This window comes from Gadus morhua, chromosome 8, assembly GCF_902167405.1.
Source record: "Gadus morhua chromosome 8, gadMor3.0, whole genome shotgun sequence".
NCBI classification, from domain to species: domain Eukaryota; kingdom Metazoa; phylum Chordata; class Actinopteri; order Gadiformes; family Gadidae; genus Gadus; species Gadus morhua.
In genome coordinates this window covers 1,075,201-1,096,473 of record NC_044055.1, presented here as the reverse complement: position 1 = coordinate 1,096,473, position 21,273 = coordinate 1,075,201, and the positions used below count along the sequence as shown (strand labels likewise).

General features: G+C 50.4%; 1 protein-coding gene across 3 annotated transcripts in view; it reads left to right on the top strand.

Moving 5' to 3' along the window:
- Nucleotides 1–15,939, top strand: part of rnf31 (ring finger protein 31) — a 29,536-nt gene extending 13,597 nt beyond the window's left edge. For 2 of the 3 annotated variants that reach the window (XM_030364843.1, XM_030364844.1), the window contains exons 12-25: nt 928–1,122; nt 2,192–2,368; nt 3,436–3,621; nt 4,822–5,028; nt 5,628–5,801; nt 6,703–6,801; nt 7,880–7,969; nt 8,288–8,402; nt 8,642–8,754; nt 9,147–9,257; nt 11,110–11,155; nt 12,477–12,573; nt 13,054–13,219; nt 13,698–15,939. In XM_030364843.1, coding sequence (XP_030220703.1) covers nt 928–1,122; nt 2,192–2,368; nt 3,436–3,621; nt 4,822–5,028; nt 5,628–5,801; nt 6,703–6,801; nt 7,880–7,969; nt 8,288–8,402; nt 8,642–8,754; nt 9,147–9,257; nt 11,110–11,155; nt 12,477–12,573; nt 13,054–13,219; nt 13,698–13,748 — 1,827 coding nt within the window. In that variant the 3' untranslated portion in view covers nt 13,749–15,939. The remainder of the gene's footprint in view (nt 1–927; nt 1,123–2,191; nt 2,369–3,435; nt 3,622–4,821; nt 5,029–5,627; nt 5,802–6,702; nt 6,802–7,879; nt 7,970–8,287; nt 8,403–8,641; nt 8,755–9,146; nt 9,258–11,109; nt 11,156–12,476; nt 12,574–13,053; nt 13,220–13,697) is intronic. The other variant, XR_003977790.1, reaches the window with a different exon arrangement.
- Nucleotides 15,940–21,273: the final 5,334 nt, after the last annotated feature.

Below are 21,273 nucleotides of genomic sequence, written 5' to 3'. Positions count from 1 at the left end.
AACTTTACACGCAGGCAAACACGGTTTGGGTAACGCAGGAAAGTGTGTTACTATAGTCTAGTAAAGTAGTGTAGGTACCGATATTTTAAATGTAATGCGTTACTTTACTTTGTTACCCAAAAAAAGTAATGTCGTTACTGTAACGCGTTACCCCCAACACTGTTCCTAACTAACTTCTACCTGTACCTGTTGATCCTAACCCACCTGTACCTGTACCTGTTGGTCCTAACCCACCTGTACCTGTACCTGTACCTGTGGGTCCTAACCCACCTGTACCTGTACCTGTACCTGTGGGTCCTAACCTACCTGTTCCTGTGCCTGTGGGTCCCGACCCACCTGTACCTGTGCCTGTTGGTCCTAACCCACCTGTACCTGTACCTGTTGGTCCTAACCCACCTGTACCTGTACCTGTACCTGTTGGTCCTAACCCACCTGTACCTGTACCTGTTGGTCCTAACCCACCTGTACCTGTACCTGTACCTGTTGGTCCTAACCCACCTGTACCTGTACCTGTTGGTCCTAACCCACCTGTACCTGTACCTGTTGGTCCTAACCCACCTGTACCTGTACCTGTTGGTCCTAACCCACCTGTACCTGTACCTGTTGGTCCTAACCCACCTGTGCCTGTACCTGTTGGTCCTAACCCACCTGTACCTGTACCTGTTGGTCCTAACCCACCTGTACCTGTACCTGTACCTGTTGGTCCTAACCCACCTGTACCTGTACCTGTTGGTCCTAACCCACCTGTGCCTGTACCTGTTGGTCCTAACCCACCTGTACCTGTACCTGTTGGTCCTAACCCACCTGTACCTGTACCTGTTGGTCCTAACCCACCTGTACCTGTACCTGTGGGTCCTAACCTACCTGTTCCTGTGCCTGTGGGTCCCGACCCACCTGTGCCTGTACCTGTACCTGTGGTGTGTTCAGGACGGGGAGAAGCGGGACCTGAGCCCTGAGGAGGTGTACACCGGCATGCGGGTGGCCGGCGACACCAGCGTCCTGCCCTGTGAGTGGCTGAGGGACGAGCTCCCCCTGCTGCTGGACCACATCTGTGAGCTGGTGGCCAACTCCGCCCCCCCGGGAAGCTCCGCCTCCAGCACCCAGCCCACCACGGAGCTCACTGTAAGTCACTCAACAGAGATGTGTGTTTATATATATATATATATATATATATATATACAAGATATTATATATTAGGGCTGGGTAAAAATTTAGATTCTAAATGCACTGCAATTTAATTGTTCTCGATTCAATTTCGATTCAGAATTTTTTTGAAATCGATTATTTCCCAAAAAAAATGAAGCATAGTTATGGTAATCTAGTAGCGAATATGCCTAAATGTACATGTCCTTTTACATTTGTCCATGTTATGATTATTACTTTTATGCTGCAAGTTTAGCTCAGGAAAAATACTACACAATGGTGTATTCCCTTTTTGCTAGTTAAAGCACAATGAAATGGTTAATAGTTCATTTTGAAATGGTTAATTCTAAATAATATTTAGGTATTTTTGTCATCTGCACGTATTATTGAATCGATATAGAAGTAATTGGATCAATATATGATCGAATCGATATCTAATCGAATCAAGACCTAAAGAATCGAATTTAATTGAATTATGCGGTACCTGGTAATACCCAGCCCTATTATATGTATAATATTATATATGTTAGGGTCGGGCACTGTGGATCAAATCAATTCTATAAAAAAAAAAGACTAAATACCTCAATATTAATAGATATTATCAATACTGCAACAAAGTTTGAGGGATTGGTGTTTTCTAAAAATATTTATCCAAGGAGGTTTTTTGATAAATAGTCATCAGTATTGTGGATACAACGACTAAGTGGGTACAACAGCTGGAACCGTCTGGTACATTCACTAATGCCTCTGAAAGCAGGAAAGACAACAACACTTATGCCATATCAAGATGTTAGTGTCTCCAAAAACGAAGACGACTAATGGTCTCATATTACGATAGAAATGTAGTCTTCCATGTAGACAAAATATCGACTTATAACCCAGCCCTAATATATGTGTATATTTCGAGTTGTCAGAGTACTGGGGGTCATATCACTGCTTTTTTTGCATTAAAGCCTATTCAGTTGAATTATTATGTTGTTCTTCTGGCTGTGGAGCTCCAGAAGGTGAGTGCGTACATCCATCCAGACCAACGTCTCTCCTCCCGCAGAACGGCCTGTGTGATCCGCCCACGGACGACGGCGGCGGCGGCGGCCCCGACTCCGGCCCCGCCGACGGGGGGGTGACCCTGCAGCTGTCCCGGGCGGAGGCCAAGCAGGCCTGGCTGACAGCAGGGGGCGACACTGAGCGGGCTGCCCGGCAGGCCCTCCGAGACCGCGGCCTCAAGGTAGGACCGCGGCGGGGTCTGCACCACAACCGTCTGGACTCGTCCAAGGCTCAGTTATGGCTGGACGTTGGCGCAACGCAAAGGGGGTCACGGACCCCTGACGTCCTTGCGGACCCTCCTTGCGCACACCGCAAGGGCCTGGCATGCGCCTTCCAAAAATGTAAACCTTCTGTCGAGGCGACGCTGCAGCGAGGGCTGTGATCGGTCCGCTCACTAAAACCCGATGCAGAACCATAACTGGTTCACGAGTGCGTCGAAGCGACTGCGTGGTCATCGCGTTGCGTCGACGTCCAACCATAACTAAGCGTTAAGAGTCCCTCTACACGGACGCTGTTAGAGAGCAGAATGTAGGGCAGTAGTGCGGCCCCTGCCCAGCTGGGGGCGCTGTGGGCTGGCGCTGTCCCTGCTGCTGGAGGGCAGAGCCTTGTAGAGCAGAATGTCGTGGTTGAGCGGGAGCGGTCGTGCTGGAGGGGTCGGCCGGCGCTCGGCTTATCCAACGGTCTGAGTATTGAGCATTGAAGTGGTGCGATACCGGCGAGAGGAGTTTGGAAACTGGCGGATGGATGAGGCTGCACTTGACTCACTTTTGATCATGGCCAAACAAGGCCAAGGGAACACAGACGGATGCTCAACTTGTTTTATGGTCCTCTTTTATGGTGTGCAGCGATTAAGGGCTTGAAGATCTCGTCTGAGAACGGGGTTCTGTCACCAACGACCCCCTCTAGACATCGTATGGCTCACGTTTTGTTTTTCTCTAGGTGGAGCTAGAAAACAAAGGCACACGTTCGGGGGTTTATGGGAAACGAGTAGCACATATTCAGACACAGGCTTTTATATTAGTATACAAAACAGTGGATATACACTAAATATTCATACTTAAAATATTTCACATAACTCACACAAATGATTGATGATTTGAACAACGCCAAATTATTAGTTTTTAATCACAAAAGACAACTAACAAACCAGGCCTGTGAGTATTAAACTACCTATGACCTTAGGGTAGTAGCTGTGTTGGACCACAGGCGCGTACCGTACGTTGTCACAGTCCCCCCCGTCCCCTCCAGGTGAAGGAGCTGAGCTCGCTGGGCTTCGAGGACGAGCAGCTGTGCCACGAGGTGCTCCGGCAGAGCCGTGGGGAGCTGCACGGCGCCCTGGCCCTCCTGCAGCGCCCCCTGCTGGAGCCCTTCCACCAGCGCATGTGGAGCGACAAGCCCGAGCAGCCCCTGGACGTGCGGCACCCCGACAAGCAGGTGCCTTAATGAGGAGACTTAAAGCTGCAGGGTGTGGGGTTTAGTGCCATCTAGTGGTGTGTTTGAAGATTGCGACCGACTGAGTTCCCCACAACGACCCCTCATACCTGACTTTCCAGTTATGAAGGAGAAGCTAGGGTGGCCTGTACTGGTCTGTGGCCTGTACAGGTACCAGTATTGATGATTAAGTTATTTAGTTATTGAGTTTGTAAAGCTGTAGTTCATAACTTATAAGAAAGAGGAAGCGATCCTGATTATTAATTTAAATTGCGGCCTGTGTAGAGCCATTTGTCTGTTCTGGACCACTGTAGGAACAGGGAGGTGCTACATCTTACGGTCATGACAAACACAACAGTTCTTATTTTCAAGGGATGATACACTTAGTTAAACATACTTATGAATATTAGATTCCATTATCGCCAAGTCCAGTCTGCTACACTAAATACTACACACTGCACCTCAAAAGCCGACAATCTCAGGTATATCCCAACACAAGAGAGTACTGCTTCCTACGCGTGTTGTGAAACAACAACCAGGATTATGTTACCCAACTCTATGAACTCTCTGATGTTAGGACTTGGGGAGCGTGAAGGCAGTGGCACAGCGATACCCAGGCACACAGCACAGGCCTCCAGCACACCTGCTTGGCCCTCCGCTTCACGTACCTCAGTCAGCCCCTAGTGGAGCGTGTTGCGGAGGTGGACTTTACTTCTCCTACCTCCGCCTCTTTTGACTCATCTCTTTGCAGATGATCAACTGAAAGGGGCCAGATGGTGTTTCCGCGTGGGATTAATCTGCTCCTTGTGTTTTCATTACTTTAAATACTAGACTTATTTTCAAGACTCGCAAAACAGATGTAACCCTTAATCATTTCGGCACTAAGTAAAGACAAGGCTACTTGTTTCTACAAGACTAAGTTATATTTAATATTACATATGTGATCTTGATACACATGTGTTCTCTATCTATCACATGTAACATACATTATACTGTACAAACCATACTCTTTGTTTTATCATCCCCAATGTTCACCCGTCACATGCACAAGTATCAAAAGGATATGATACACCATAAAAAATGCATACAAATATTTGTATAAATTGTTCGAATAGCGTACAGGAATAGTGCAGACACCTTTCCGTTGACGGGTCCAGTGCCTAAACGCAGCGCTCAGTCCGTGACCGAGCGTCTCCCCTCCAGCGCACCTGCAGGCGTCTGCTGGCGGTGTACGACCTGCCCAGCTGGGGTCGCTGCGAGCTGGCGCTGTCCCTGCTGCTGGAGAGCAACGCCACCTACTGCCTGGAGGACGTGGTGCAGGCGGTGCGCGAGTCCCACGACAGGGAGTTCATCAAGAGGGTCCTGGCCAAAGAGTGTCCCATCTGTCTGTCCATCTTCCCTCACAGCAAGGTACGGGACGCATGAACGCTGCTAATGTGTTGGGCCGTTGATCCTGACGCGCCCGGACTGAGGGAGCCCACGGCGGACAGGGCGCTGCCGTAGGGGGGTTCAGAGAGGCAGCGGGGGCATCGCTGGTGTCTCTTCTGAGTCCTCGATATAGTATATATATAAAATAATGATATTATAGATTATAGTCAATTAAAAATAATTGAACAAAAAGGAATTAATAATATATATATTATTATTAATTCTTTTTTATTCAATTTCTTTTAATTGACTATAATCTCTAATATTGCTGTGATGTCACCTTTATACTAGAAAGAAAAATATATAATAATAATAATAATAATATGAAAGAGAAAAATGTATATAATAAAAAAAAAATGACCTGTTTTTTACTTTCACTTAGAAATTAACCTCTAATTGGAAATTGGACTGAATTTCCCTTTTAAAATAAGAAATGGATAAAAAGAAAAATTGAAAGGTATAAAAACAATCAGGGATGAACTGAAATCCACGCGTTAGCCTCCCTAACTCCTCCCCCCCCCGTCTCTCTCTCCCCTCCCCCCCTGTCCCCCCCCCCGTCCCCCCGTCCCCCCCGTCTCCAGATGCAGTCCCTGACGTCGTGCCAGTGCTCGGTGTGCTGCGGCTGCTTCCGCCAGCACTTCACCATCGTGGTGCGGGACAAGCACATCCGCGACATGGTGTGCCCCGTGTGCTGGGAGCCCGACATCAACGACCCCGAGCACCTCAACAGCTACTTCTCCACCCTGGACATCCAGGTACCCCCCCCCCCCCGCCCGGCCCGCAGGCCGCAGGCCGGTTGTTATTGTGGCGTCCCCTGCTTTGTGAGCCGGTCCTCTCTAGAACGGGTTTCTGCCCAATCCAAGGCGCCGTCCACTCGGAACAGATGTTCGGGCGAAAACGTCTTCTCTGTCGGCCGACCGTCCAGAAGGAGCCGGTGTTTTTCGGGGCCCGAACTCGCTCTTTTCTGAAACCAGGTCCCAGGGGGGATAAGTAAAAAACTGACCTATGCGGTTCTGTGTTAGGATTCGTGTGGACGCCTGACACACCAACAATGACGTCATCGCCCTGGTTCTCTACTTTCTTCCGTGGAGAACCAGTGCCTTGAATATGTTCTGCAGCGTTTCTACGGCTCGACGCGTTGTCGCAGTGAGTCCGTCTTTACGGAGATATGCCTGAAACGCATCAAAGGACCACGGAGGGTGAGGGATCGTTTATGGCCCGTGTGGACGGGGCCGTGTGGACGACACACAGCTGCATAGCCAGTTTGGCCCCGTGTGAACGGGGCCAAACTGGCTATGCAGTTGTGTGTCGTTAACTAGAGTGCCTCAGACGGAGCCAGTTAGGCCGTAGGGGTTCAGGGAGGGTCCGTAGTACCATCCATACTATCAGAGTACAAGTTGGCTTGCGTTTTTGAATTTGTAAAATATACTGGGTTAAAGGACGTGGTTTTATGGATCAAAGCACTATCGGTCGGCTTCCACCGGAGATGTGTCCGGGTTGTTTGAAGCTACGAGCGAGTCGATGCGCGACACGCTGCGACTTCTGCAGTGATGGACGACAATGTGAAAGCGTGAAGTAAGCCTAGCGTGTGGCCGAGGGACGTGGTCCCCTGGGCGTGGGATCCCTTCATGGCGGCGGTGTTCCTCTGCTCCGTAGCTGCGTGAGTGTCTGGAGCCCGAGGTGTACGAGCTGTTCCACAAGAAGCTGACCGAGCAGGCGCTCATTAAGGACCCCAAGTTCCTCTGGTGCAGCCACGTGAGTAGGCACCCCCCCCCCCCCGCGCACGCCCGCACACATGCATACACACACACACACGCACACGCATGTACACACAAAGGCACACACATACACACTAGGGCTGGGATAAACGATTATTTTTTAAACGATTAATCTAGAGATTATTTTTTCGATGCATCGATTAATCTAACGATTCATTTTTTCTGTCCGATTCGATTTCGATTCGACTATCGATTATCTCCCCATTAATTGACCAATAGCAATTTATACATGTTGATTTACATATCTGAATGAAAAAAACATGAATTCCTTAACATTGCAATACATGTTTATCGCCTTAAAAAGTCCAAAATAAAAGTGCAAAGTAATGCATTCTTAGAAGTCAGAGGTAGCATTCAAAAAAACCTTGAAACATTGAAGCCTTGAAAACACAAAGGCCTTCCGTCAATCTCCATTTTGCAAAGACGACGTATCACGGAATCGTTTCCTTTCACATTAAAGAATGCCCATACTTTAGAGGAACGAGTGAGTGGCGCCTTGTGATAGTCTGAGAAGCCACTCGCGTTGCTACCACGCTCCGTCGCCGCCATCTTTATTTTAGGTTTTTCGAATCGACGCACATTTTTCGCGTCGACGTAATTTATGCGTCGACGTCATCGATTACGTCGACACGTTGTCCCAGCCTTAGTACACACACACACATACACACGCATGTACTCACATGCACGCAAACAAACACACCAAAACACACTCAAACGCACGCACACACGTATACACATTACACACACAAACACACATGCACATATACACACATGTACACCGAGGCGCGCATGCTCATACACACACGGGCACGCACACTCAAACACCGACCACATGCATTGACGCACGCGTTCACACACCCACGTGCACAACCTCACAGGCCTTCTCTGAGGGGTGACAGTAGCGTTGGAATGTACAGGTGTGGCACATTAATTTAATGATGGCTGTGCATCAACACCTCCGTGGGGAAGCCTGTCTACCAGCTGAAGAGGTATCCGCTGGTATCCATGGAGCCGTGTTCTGAGGCCGGCTCTGCCGCTCTGCTCTGTGTCCCCAGTGTTCCTACGGCTTCATCTACGACGGCCACCAGCTCAAGGTCACCTGCTTTCAGTGTCGCAAGAGCTTCTGCGCCCAGTGCAAGAAACCTGTGAGTGCTCGCCTTAACGAGGGTTAACGAGGTTAACCCTAAGTGTTACGCTGGGGTCTGAGAATACAGCAGGGACTGATGCTAGACTCTCCTCTCTCTGTCAACCCATGTTGGGGCCCATTGCACATCATGTTTAAGATCACATGTTCACCACAAGTACATGATGCATAGTCAAGTACAGTCATCATACAGCTACGCATATGTTATAATCAATGGTAACATTCATAAATACTAGTCCAGATCTTTACTGCTTATCCAGAGGTCTGAAACTGATGATGATGAGGAAGAGGAGGATGATGATGATGAGGTTGTCCACAGTGGGAGTCCCAGCATGCCGGCCTGTCCTGTGAGCAGTACCAGTCCTGGAAGAGGGAGAACGACCCGGAGTACCAGAGACAGGGCCTGGCGGGATACCTCCGGGACAACGGGATCAGTCAGTCCTCTCTCTTCCTCCCTCTCTCCTTCCTCTCTCTCTCCTTCCTCTCTCTCTCTCTCTCTCTCTCTCTCTCTCTCTCTCTCTCTCTCTCTCTCTCTCTCTCTCTCTCTCTCTCTCTCTCTCTCTCTCTCTCTCTCTCTCTCTCTCTCTCGTTGGTGTCAGAGAGAGACCTCCTATCTTCTCAGTAGATGATTTGGCCCTCAGCCTTCCCTCATCCCCGCTCTGCCTCTCCCCAGCTTGCCCAAACTGTCGCTTCCAGTACGCTCTGTCCAAGGGCGGCTGCATGCACTTCTGCTGCTCCCAGTGCCGCTACCAGTTCTGCAGCGGCTGCAACAACCCCTTCCACACTGTGAGTAGGGGGGGTGGCGGTGGAGGTGGTGGTGGGGCTGGTTCCATACTGCAGTGATTCTCATCTGGTGCATCGCGACCCTGGGCCGCAGAGTACATGCCAAACCGTTTTGTTGGCTCTATTTGAACAGTACATGAAGACATTGTGAAGCCGTGGTATAGATTGGTTGATGCAGAACATTTATTACTTTTTATTATTACGTTTTAATGTTTGGAGGTCGCACAATATTCACAATATTTATATAATATATCTATTAGGACGTATCCATCTCCTATCATCTTCATTCGAACATGTTTCCCGTTTAACGGTGCAGCTCGTCTTAGTGTGATCAAATGTTGAGTGTCTTCCTCCCGTCCTGTCCTCTCCCCTCGCCCCGTCCGTCTGGGCCCAAGACCTGCGCCGTGGACCAGTGCAGTGTGTCAGGGCTGCACGCACACCACCCCAGAGACTGCCTCTTCTACCTCAGAGACTGGGAGCCTAACAGACTGCAAGCCCTGCTGCAGGTACTCAGACACACGCACAGACACACACACGCACAAACCTTTCACCCTTTATCGCGTGTCTGCATTCCGACAGATACCGGTCCAACTTGCCATCTAGGCTACGGCTCATGATGTACCCTGACCATCTCTAACTAACCATCTCTAACTAACCATCTCTAACTAACCATCTCTAACTAACCATCTCTAACTAACCATCTCTCCCATGCCGTGTGTATCAGGGACAGCCAAATCCCCCCGTATCCGTTCTGCCCCGCCCTCAGAGCCCCTCCCTCAGAGCCCCGCCCTCAGAGCGGCCCAGGCCCCGCCCTCAGAGCCCGGCCCAGGCCCCGCCCTCAGAGCCCGGCCCAGGCCCCGCCCTCAGAGCGGCCCAGGCCCCGCCCTCAGAGCCCGGCCCAGGCCCCGCCCTCAGAGCCCGGCCCAGGCCCCGCCCTCAGAGCGGCCCAGGCCCCGCCCTCAGAGCCCGGCCCAGGCCCCGCCCTCAGAGCGGCCCAGGCCCCGCCCTCAGAGCGGCCCAGGCCCCGCCCTCAGAGCGGCCCAGGCCCCGCCCTCAGAGCGGCCCAGGCCCCGCCCTCAGAGCGGCCCAGGCCCCGCCCTCAGAGCGGCCCAGGCCCCGCCCTCAGAGCGGCCCAGGCCCCGCCCTCAGAGCGGCCCAGGCCCCGCCCTCAGAGCGGCCCCGCCCTGATAGTGATGTGAACAGAACCCCCAGCTGTGTTTGCACCGATGAGAGGCCTGGTTAGTGACGTTCACGGAGGGGCCTCATTGGGCTCTAATGGCTGCAGTGAGGTCCCGGTACTCAGCCCAGCGATAGACCCCCCCCTGCAGTCAGTCAACGTCTCCTCCCACAGGGTCTGGCGGGAGGAGCCCCCCATACCAGCAGCCCCCCATCAGGGGGACCGTATTGTTATAACAACCCTCTTTAACGGCCTGGGAGAACACGCCGATTAGGAATGTACCGTGTGCCAGGCGCCACGGCCTCCAGAGCCAACCCAGCGCCGTCAAACCCGAACCAAAGACTTTGGAGGTCGTGACCTTTCAGACTGCAGCATCCTCCCGTCGCCACGGCGCCCGACTCCCGTCTCCGGCGCTCCGACGGGAGGCCTTTCAGCCGCGCTCCCCCGGAGGGGCCCCTGTCAACAGCTGACTGACTCTGATAAGACCACCCTGGGGGGCCGGTCGGGGGGTGAGGGGGGGGGGATACAGCTGTTGTACTGCGGTGGAATATTAACAGGAAGTTAGAACGGAAAAACACGAGAAAGTTGAAGCAACTTTGATAACGGGGGGGACGGGGACGGGGACGGGGGGGTTACTTGTATGACCTCAAAACTGCGGCTGGCTCTTCTCTCTAAAGGTTTAGTTGAAGTGTGTGTGTGTGTGTGTGTGTGTGTGTGTGTGTGTGTGTGTGTGTGTGTGTGTGTGTGTGTGTGTGTTCTTAGCGATACATTTGTAGGAGTGGGTAAACACGACAAAACTTAATTAAAAATTAAACTAAAAAGTGATTAAAAAAGTAAAAAACTGAATTGATGACGTCATGACATAGGAGACGTTTCGTCTCTTCAGAGGAGTGGAGCAGAGTCGATGATTGGTGCCTTAATGCAGGAATGTTGCGGTGATTTGAAGAAGACGCAAGCTCGCGCAACTGTTCAGGGATTAGTTCAGCTCGTGACGGGAAACTCGAGGGATCTTGGGATGATTACACGCAGACATAAGGCCGGGAGTGAGTAGATTCTGTTCTGTTTCTTGACGGACACAGAATCCAATAGATAGCAGTTGGATATGTTTGTGCTCGGGGGTGGATTAATAACTCAGTAAACACTGCACATTCTCACTGCCTCCATGTTTTGTTTCTGTGCAGAACGGAGTGGCTTTCAACACAGACCCTCCTCCCGGGACTCAGACAGGTACACACACGCACACGCACACACACACACCTAAATACAGACCCACACACACGTATACACACACACACACACACCTAGACACAGACACACACTAACACACACACACCTAAACACAGACACACACTAACACACACACACACAGACGTACACACAAGCACACACAGAGACACACACACACACAGAGAAACATACACACACACACACACACAGACATACACACAAACACACGTACATAGACAGACACACACACACGGACACACATGGACACACACTCACAGACACAAACACCGGACACACACACACACACACAGACACAAACTCCGGACACACACAAACACACACACACACACACCCCTAGTTATTTTGGAGGGTGTCGGCCTGGTGTGAGCCCCCCCTCTGGGTGGTCATGAACACTGCCATGTGTGTGTCAGGTCCAGGCCACGCTCTCTCCAGGGGGTCCGAGGCCCGCTGACCCAGGGGGGCTAGGTAATCTCAGACCCAGCAGTCGGGCCGTGACACGGCAGATCTTCTGGTGGGGGGGGGGGGGGGGAGACCAGAATAACCTTCGTTCCTGCTTCGTTAGACAGATATACTCTGCTGAAGGAGACTCATTTGCGTGAGTGGATGAAGCTTTCGGTGAGTGTATTTCTGCAGCAGCCGAATACACTTTGTGGATTTGGAACCTTTATAGACATTTTTTTTTACAGTCAACGTCTGCCGGCCAAGTTTGTGTTCACTGTTAATAGCCAATTACACGCTTGCACATCCCTGCCTGCAGCCACCTGATTGGTGGAAGCTAATCTGAAGGGAATGAAAGTGAAGCCCTCCGTTCATCCATACTGGAGCCCGTCTGCCCTCAGACTTTAGATGAAGTGAATATCTGAAGTCAGGTCACCTGATACAGTCTCCCCTCAGATGTTTGTATGTGTTGGGTTTTTAACTCTGAAGTCGGGAAGATGCAATGAAATGCATAAATCAGCCTTGTTGTGTCTCCTGTTGTGTCCGGGTGTCCCCTTGTGACTCCTGATATCCCCTGGTGTCCTCTGGTGTCTCCTGATGTCCCCTCATGTCCCCTCATGTCTCCTGATGTCCCCTGCTGTCCTCTGCTGTCCCCTGGTGTCCTCTGGTGTCTCCTGATGTCCCCTGATGGCCCCTTCTGTCCTCTGCTGTCCCCTGGTGTCCTCTGGTGTCTCCTGATGTCCCTGATGTCCTCTGCTGTCCCCTGGTGTCCTCTGGTGTCTCCTGCTGTCCCCTTGTGTCCCCTGATGGCCCCTGATGTCCTCTGCTGTCCCCCATGTCCCCCACCGTCCCTGTCCTCCAGGTCTGTGCGGGGTGATCGAGCAGAAGGACGAGGCGGCGCAGCAGTCGGACGCGGCCTGCGGGGCCCAGACCCAGCCGGGCCACGCCGGGCTCTGCGAGTACGTTACCCTGACAACCACACAACAACGCCGCATCCACACTGTGCACGTCCGTCCACAGAGGGTGTGTCGGACGCATGGGGGACGGCCTCTGATTGGCCGACGGATCTGTTACCGCTTTTACCGCAAGCCTCCACAGCTGTACTCTCATTGCACTGTGTGTGTGTGTGTGTGTGTGTGTGTGTGTGTGTGTGTGTGTGTGTGTGTGTGTGTCGGGGGGTGTGTGTGTGTGTGTGTGTGTGTGTGTCGGGGTGTGTGTGTGTGTGTGTGTGTGTGTGTGCGTGCGGTTGTGTTCTCTCTGTCTGGGCTGTAACACCACGGTGTGCGTTTGTGTTGAGGTCCGTCTGGCCTCTGAGTGTGTGTGTGTGTGTGTCACAACAGACCAATCACGACTCCACCCCTCGGAGCTCCCCTTCGTCGAACCGTCTGCCGCGGCGGTCGCCATGTTTACCCACGTGCGTCCGTCTGTCCCCCACGCAGGAAGCACTACCGGGAGTACCTGGTGAGCCTGATCAACGGCTACTCCATCGACCCGGCGCCGCTGTTCAACGCCAACGAGCTGGGGCTGGCCTGCCGGCGCTACCAGGTGGAGGACGCGCGCGGCGAGGGCGAGGACGACTTCGGCTACTACAACCGCCTGCTGGAGGTAAGAGGCCCAGGCCGAGTCGCCATGACAACACCCCTCAACACTGTGTGTGTTCTCCCGACGGGGAACAGTGCGTGTGCTGCTGTTCTTTTCTTCGTGGGATTACAGAATGCACTGTAGGCCTGTTCCCGTACGCTACAGGCGTTCGGGTTGCCTGGTAACCGCAGGTTGCCGGTTCGATCCCTGCCTCCTCCTAGCCGAGTGTCGAGGTGTCCCTGGGCGAGACGCCTCCCCCTGACTGCTCCCGGCGAGCCGGCTGTCGCCTTGAATGGCTGACGCCGCCGTCAGCGTGAGAATGTGTGCGTGAACGGGTGAATGCTGTGAGGCGCTTTGGATCAAAGCGCTTTATAAATGCAGTCCACTTACTGTTCCCCAGTGTGCACGCTGTAGTTGTACACCAGAGACGTCGTGGCTCGGTAGAGCTGCTGGTCCGGCTGCAGCCTCATGTGTTAACCCCTCCCCCCCCACCCCCCTGCAGAAACTGATGCACGAGGTCCCGCTGGGAGACAAGGTTCCACGGAACAAGTGAGGACCGCGGCGCTGCCGTACACCCCCACCTCGTCTCCCGCTCCGTGTTCCCTATCGGTCGCCCCCCACCCCCCCCACCTCCCCCACCCCCCCCACCTCCACCACCATCAGACCTGACAGCGGCGGGCAGTTTAACGCACGGCGTGCCAGACAGTGATGCATCGGAGACAGCGCCGTGTTTTCCCTGGACGGCGTTCCCGACCTCGCCGCGTTTCCTCCAAGGTCGGCACAATTAACGGGACCAGACGCTTCCTCTGGGAACGCCGAGCCGGTGACGGTTCCTCTGGGAACGCCGAGGAGGTGACGGTTCCTCTGGGAACGCCGAGCCGGTGATGGTTCCTCTGGGAACGCCGAGCCGGTGACGGTTCCTCTGGGAACGCCGAGGAGGTGACGGTTCTGCTGGGAACGCCGAGGAGGTGACGGTTCCTCTGGGAACGCCGAGCTGGTGGACGCTTTCTCTGGGAGTGCCGAGGAGGTGACGGTTCCTCTGGGAACACCGAGGAGGTGACGGTTCCGCTGGGAACGCCGAGGAGGTGACTGTTCCTCTGGGAACGCCGAGGAGGGGACGGTTCCTCTGGGAACGCCGAGGAGGTGACGGTTCCTCTGGGAACGCCGAGGAGGGGACGGTTCTTCTTGGAGTGCCGAGGAGGTGACGGTTCCTCTGGGAACGCCGAGGAGGTGGACGGTTCCTCTGGGAACGCCGAGGGGGTGGATGGTTCCTCTGGGAGTGCCGAGGAGGTGGATGGTTCCTCTGGGAACGCCGAGGGGGTGGATGGTTCCTCTGGGAACGCCGAGGGGGTGGATGGTTCCTCTGGGAATGCCGAGCTGCTGGGGAAGGGGGGGGGGGGGGGTGGGGTTGTAAATACTTGGCTGTAATGAGAGTGAGCAGGAAATGGTAGTTTGAGAAGGTTCTTGGTTTTCCTCGATAAATGAATGGCCGGCCCAGAAGGTAGTCAGGTAGAAGTACAAACGTATACTCTGCATCCAGGAGTAATGACAGCGATTTCTGCCCATTAAAGCGATAGTGAGACTTCCCATTTGGGCAAAGCTGTACCTAATGTGGGTACTAAAACTAAATGGATACATTTCCAGGAAAAGCAATTGGAGGCGTTTGTTAAAATGCCACAGCTTGTATCTTAACTGTGAGTATAAGATGTGTGTACGTTTAGGTATGATAAAGATAAAGGTGCAGTATAGGCAAACCTGGCCTTTGAAAGACATGGGAATCCGCACACACACAGCAATTACTTTCTCAAAAGCAATATGTGGCTTTGGGCATTTCATTAGAAGTGTGGATATTGAGAAAAACTAACTGACCAATAAAAATGAAGCAGTCAACAATCAAATTAAAGTCCTTTTCACTCTTTCCCCAACGGTATTAGGAATGAGTTAATAATAGCTTTAACTGGCTCACTGCATACGCTGAATTGACATTGGTTTGTCATGTAAAAGATGCAAGTGCATCATGCAGAAAAGAGATTGTAAAATGGATTTGTCACTTCGGATAAGTCACGCAACAAACATGCACCATGAAATAATGGTTAAATCATTTTTATGTAATATCGTCTAATGTGTACGTCCAGTGCAATGTGCTCGTGAAACGTTGTTACATTAGGTTAGAACTTCTGCCAACATTTCTCCTCCCAAAGTAAAGGGAAGAAAACGTGAAAATGAAAAAGGCTGCTTTCTGGTTCTTCAGTGTGGTGGTCCAACATCAAACTTGAACCGTCGTCACCTGATTTAAATTCATATTTTGTGGAGTGCTGCTCAAAGGTTGTCCTGCTTTGTAAATAAGTCAGATCTAACGGACTGTTTGTTTGCTTGTGTGTATGTGCCGTCTGACATAAATCGCCACGAATCACAAATGTATGCCATATCTATAGGTCATATTTATTTGCTAGTAGGACAATGGAAAATGAGTTTTTCTGTGGATTTTATTCAACTACTTTTGGTGACATTCAGAGGGAACCTGAACGGAACCAAAGAGTGCTTGACTGTGCCTGAAGTATCGCTTCTGCAAAAGAGATTGTGAGTTTGAAGGACCATTGCTGTTACGAATGACAATGAATTGGATTCTGCCTTTTTGGGAGCATTAATAAAATGTTTTTGAAAATCGACTGGTAAACACCACAGAGAGAATGTACCTATTTTTTGACAGCTCTTCAATCCAATAAATCACCGGTCCTGTCACAGTGGTTGTTTGTGTCTCTTCATAGCGGTGCTTTTATCGAGCGCTTGGTCATGATCGAAATGGCCTTTCAGCAATTATTCTAATGATGCCGGTAGTTTTGGAAGGCGTGCACCCATTTATGGACCAAATGCACTCAATGAAGGAAACTTTTTCTTTAACAACCACTGAAGAAAGACAACGCAATGTTCTCCTAATGGTTTCTTGCTGTTAATAGTTACAAGTTAAATGTTGTCTTCTCTTCAGTAGAACTTGCGTCACCATTTTTGGCATTCACGTTCATTTCTTCAGAAATCGAGTCCATGGGGATAATGTTTTCACAAATGCAATGTTTCGTGTGCTTATGAGGGCAGATGATTGCTTGGTTCAACGGTGGTGATGACTTATTGCAATCAAACACCACACCAACACACCAACACATTGCGTTGTTTTTATTTTGTATTGCTGCACCACGGCCCTCCTTACGTCTTCTGTTGTATTTGCTAACCTTGTCTGTCTGTCAGCCAGTGACATCTATTTGACTGCACCTCCCCTCCGTTATCATATATTTTTCTGCAATCCCAATCTGAAAAGTTGGACCGTTGCCTCGTTGTTCCGGGGTTTACGTTCTCTGTTGGTCCTAAAACAACAGGCTCAATGGTAATTCAACTGTTATGTAGGTTTAAATAATGCAAAGAAAACAACAACTAAAACACAAAACGGCACCGAAAAAGTAAACCATAGTGTCCTCTAGTACAGCCGACGGGCGTGCGTGCCAGGTCCGCTAGTTAATCTCTCTCTCCCAGTAAATGTCAGTTCACCCGATTGACGTCGAGCACCAAGCTGTCTCTCCCGCTAACTCGAGGGTAATGACTCACTCACCGGGCACGCTATCTCATCAAGTGTCTCTTGACGCTAATGACGGACAGCTTGCCCGGTTGGAGAGGGTTAGGTACGGCCCTCAGCAGAACGGCAGCGGCGTAGCCTGCCAAGAACAGACGCAGACGGCGACAGACAGCTCAATATGCAGAGAGCCGAGTGTGGGCAGGATAAAGACGGCCGGAACGCCAGAAGAACGTCAGGCACCGGGAAGACTGTTGCTATACTTACTGCCCTAGAGAGGAGTTCTTATGACGGCGGAACGGTTCATCAGTTATTCAGTCAAGAGTCATCGCAACTGATTTCAAGTGCCACATTTTAGTTCTAACTTTACACAGTCGTTAAACATGGTTAGACGTGCAGTCTAAATGTAATTGTTATGAAGCTTTGGACAAAAGTGTCCACCATTAGCATGCCGTATATGTCATACACAGGAAGAAAAAGTATATTGACTTTAGATATTTGAATTGACGCGTTTAATGAATTGGTCGGATTCTGTTAAAAGATGACATTAATTGTGTGTGTGTGTGTGTGTGTGTGTGTGTGTGTGTGTGTGTGTGTGTGTGTGTGTGTGTGTGTGTGTGTGTGTGTGTGTGTGTGTGTGTGTGCGTGCATGCATGCTGGCAGTCTTTAGAAAATGCACAGTTGCTAAGCAACCATGTGTTATTGATAACAGCTTTAGCCGGGATTGTTGTTCCCTTTGCACTGTATCCGTTTGATTCTTCCTTTCAACCTTTCTCACACCAGAAGCCCCCCCCACACACACACACACACATGCGCGCCATCCATCTCACCTTTTAATGTGCTGAGGTATTTCATCTCAACTCCATCCATCCATCACTCATAGCTCTGTAAACCAATGTACATGCATGTATTTATTCATTCATACATACATACACACCTTCATACCAATACATTCATACTAACAAACATACATACCTACATTCAAGTACATTCATACTAACATACATACGTACATACAGATACACATTCATATATACATACATGCATATAAACATATACATATGTATTTATTTATGTTTCATTTGGGTGTGTTATATTTATTCATATGGGTTGCATTCATTCATAAGGGTTCATCATTTTTATTCTAATGTTTATTTAACAACTGCTAGCCGATTGGATACAAGCAGGTCCAAGAATCCAATGAACCTGTACTAGTTATACATGGCAAAAGGAAACTCTGGCTAGCTAGCTATCTATCGACATACATGCATGCAACACACACACACACGCCCGCACGCACGCGCGCACATGAACAGATACACACCCAACAACAATAAAGTGTATCTGACAATCGGAAAAACTCATTGCCATCCATGCTGAGGGAGCTGCTGTCTCTGATCCAGACGGGCAGCGTACAATGTCCTGGGAGGGCTTTACAACACAGCTGATGAAGGCTGCATGTGGATGCTGCTGACTGAAGGCCCATTAATTTTTCATGCACAGCAAACAAAAGGGCTTCGACTGAAGAGGGGACGCCGCCATCAATAATTCATTCATTCTTGAGTTCATTCATTCATTCATTCATGTTTTGGTTCTATTTCAAATCCCCTGTTAAAATGTGATCTGTGATCCATTGTGTATTACATCCTGCTTAAAGCTGCATTCGGCACATTTAGCTTGACACACTTTGCTTTGATTCAATTGTGTTTCCAATTCGTTTGCGAGCCTCATGGATCTCATGTATTTCTTAGACTACAGGCCTCTGCTGTAGATCCAATTGCATGTAAACTGTGAGACCAAATCAAATCACAATTTCGTCATGTGAGAGTAGGATGGGTTAAAATTGCTGATTGCAGCTTAAGCCAAGATACTTTTTGGTATCCGTCAATCGCTGAAGCCACCATGACTGCACGAATCGTTGACTGCTTTAGTCGCTGCTTTGCTTACAGTTTGATTTCTGCAACAAATTTCTCTTGGATTTCTTCAACAAATTAGGAAAACTGGATTGATGGACTTGGACAAACACATTTTTCTACATGGTGAAAGATTGTCACTCACATTAAAGAGGCAGTAGGTGCGATTCAGGAGCTATTGTTCCAGTGTCATTTTTATTAGAAATTCAACAGCCTAACCTGTCAGTTTTTAGTGAGTGAAATGCTCTGTGAGAATATCTGTTCTGGTTGACTGCGTCTGCCTCCGTCTGAGACGATTTGGATTTTAAAAGGCTCCCTGCTCATTCCTGACCAATCTGGACAGGTCCTCCCTGATTGGTTCGAGGGAATCCAAAACCTTTCAAGAGCTTTCAAAAAGCCGAACCTGATAGCGGCCTTCCGTTCCCTGTGGGACGAGCGTCAGGGCTCAACCTAGCACTGCGCCAATCCCGGGGCGTGAGGCTTTTAGTTCAATATGTTCAAAGTTTGTGTGACCTTTCTGTGACACTCGGTGCCGGCCAATCGCATTCTGACATGAAATTGTGTCCGACCAATCGTGCGTCTGCTGAGCAGCCTCACCGTGGCCGACGGCGTAGGATCTGAGCGTTACTTCAGGACTCTCAAGGCCTGTGTGAGTATAGTAAATGACACGCTGTGATGTGTGGCCTACTGACACACACTCTTGAGTCCAAAGGATCTTAAAAAGCCGAGACGGATGCGACCCCACTCAACCCACGGCGGCGCTGCTAATAGATGTCAAAGACCTCTAGACGGTAGGAGTACGGTTTCTCTCTCTGGTACTTCCACTTGTGCTCTCTCTCTCTCTCTCTCTCTCTCTCCCTCTCCCTCTCCCTCTCCCTCTCTCTCCCCCCCTCTCTCTCTCTCTCTCTCTCTCTCTCTCTCTCTCTCTCTCTCTCTCTCTCTCTCTCTCTCTGCTCCATCTCCCTTGGTACATTTCTTGAAATGTCCAAAATTGTATTTCTTTGTAGGTTTTTGTGTGTACACACACACAGACACATTCCAAAGACTACCTGGACTCCCAGTCGTCTGAGTTCTGAACCATGGCGGGTCATGGGGTCAAAGCCCAGATGTAAACACATGGAGCCCCTCTCTCTCTCTCTCCTCTCTGTCTCTCTCTCGCTCTCTCTCCTCTCTGTCTGCCCTGCGTCTGTTGGAGGTGGTCTCTCTCTCTCTCTCTCTCTCTCTCTCTCTCTCTCTCTCTCTCTCTCTCTCTCTCTCTCTCTCTCTCTCTCTCTCTCTCTCCTCTCTGTCTGTCCTGGGTCTGTTGGCGGTGGTCTCTCTCTCTCTCTCTCTCTCTCTCTCTCTCTCTCTCTCTCTCTCTCTCTCTCTCTCTCTCTCTCTCTCTCTCTCTCTCCTCTCTGTCTGCCCTGGGTCTGTTGGAGGTGGTCTCTCTCTCTCTCTCTCTCTCTCTCTCTCTCTCTCTCTCTCTCTCTCTCTCTCTCTCTCTCTCTCTCTCTCTCTCTCTCTCTCTCTCTCTCTCTCTCTCTCCTCTCTGTCTGTCCTCGGTCTGTTGGCGGTGGTCTCTCTCTCTCTCTCTCTCTCTCTCTCTCTCTCTCTCTCTCTCTCTCTCTCTCTCTCTCTCTCTCTCTCTCTCTCTCTCTCTCTCTCTCCTCTCTGTCTGTCCTGGGTCTGTTGGCGGTGGTCTCTCTCTCTCTCTCTCTCTCTCTCTCTGTCTCTCTCTCTCTCTCTCTCTCTCTCTCTCTCTCTCTCTCTCTCTCTCTCTCTCTCTCTCTCTCTCTCTCTCTCTCTCTCTCTCTCTCTCTCTCTCCCTCTCTCCTCTCTGTCTGTCCTGGGTCTGTTGGCGGTGGTCTCTCACCTCCATGGATGCTTTGGGTTTTATCATGTGTGATTTTTAATTGTAATCTAGTGATGCCCGTCGTAGCTTATTGAGGAAAGAAGAGACTCGTCCACGGTTAACAAGACGGTGAGTCTGTCAACGCACTGAACCGATGCTGCTTGTGGTCGGTGATCGGTGTGAATGAACCCTTTTGGGAGCAGTGCGTTCAGTGTGTGGACCGCTGGTTGGTGACGACACGGGGAGGGCTTAAGGTCAAGGTCAAAATCACAAATCACTTGGCAGGTCAGTGAGGGGAGGATGATGTCAGGTCAACACGGGTCTGGTCAATCAAATGTTGAAGCTATACTTATTATATATATATATATATATATATATATATATACACAATGCCATCTCAACATGTCTGTGTCACACCAAGGCCCTTGTCCCCTTGTTGATGTGTGTGTTTGTGTTCCGTCCGTCTGTCTGTCTGTCTGTCTGTCTGTCTGTCTGTCTGTCTGTCTGTCTGTCTGTCTGTCTGTCTGTGTGTGTGTGTGTGTGTGTGTGTGTGTTGATCCAGCCGTGTGTAGTGAGGTTCTCCAGCCAGGTGAACCCACTATGGTGAGCGGTCTGATGAAGAGGAGGGCAAAGAAGCTTTGTGGCTTTGTTTATGGTTTTGCATTTGATTTGGACACACACACACACACACATGCTCACAAATGCACACACACAAATGCACATTAAAACATGCACTCACACACACAAACACACAACATACGTGCAAACA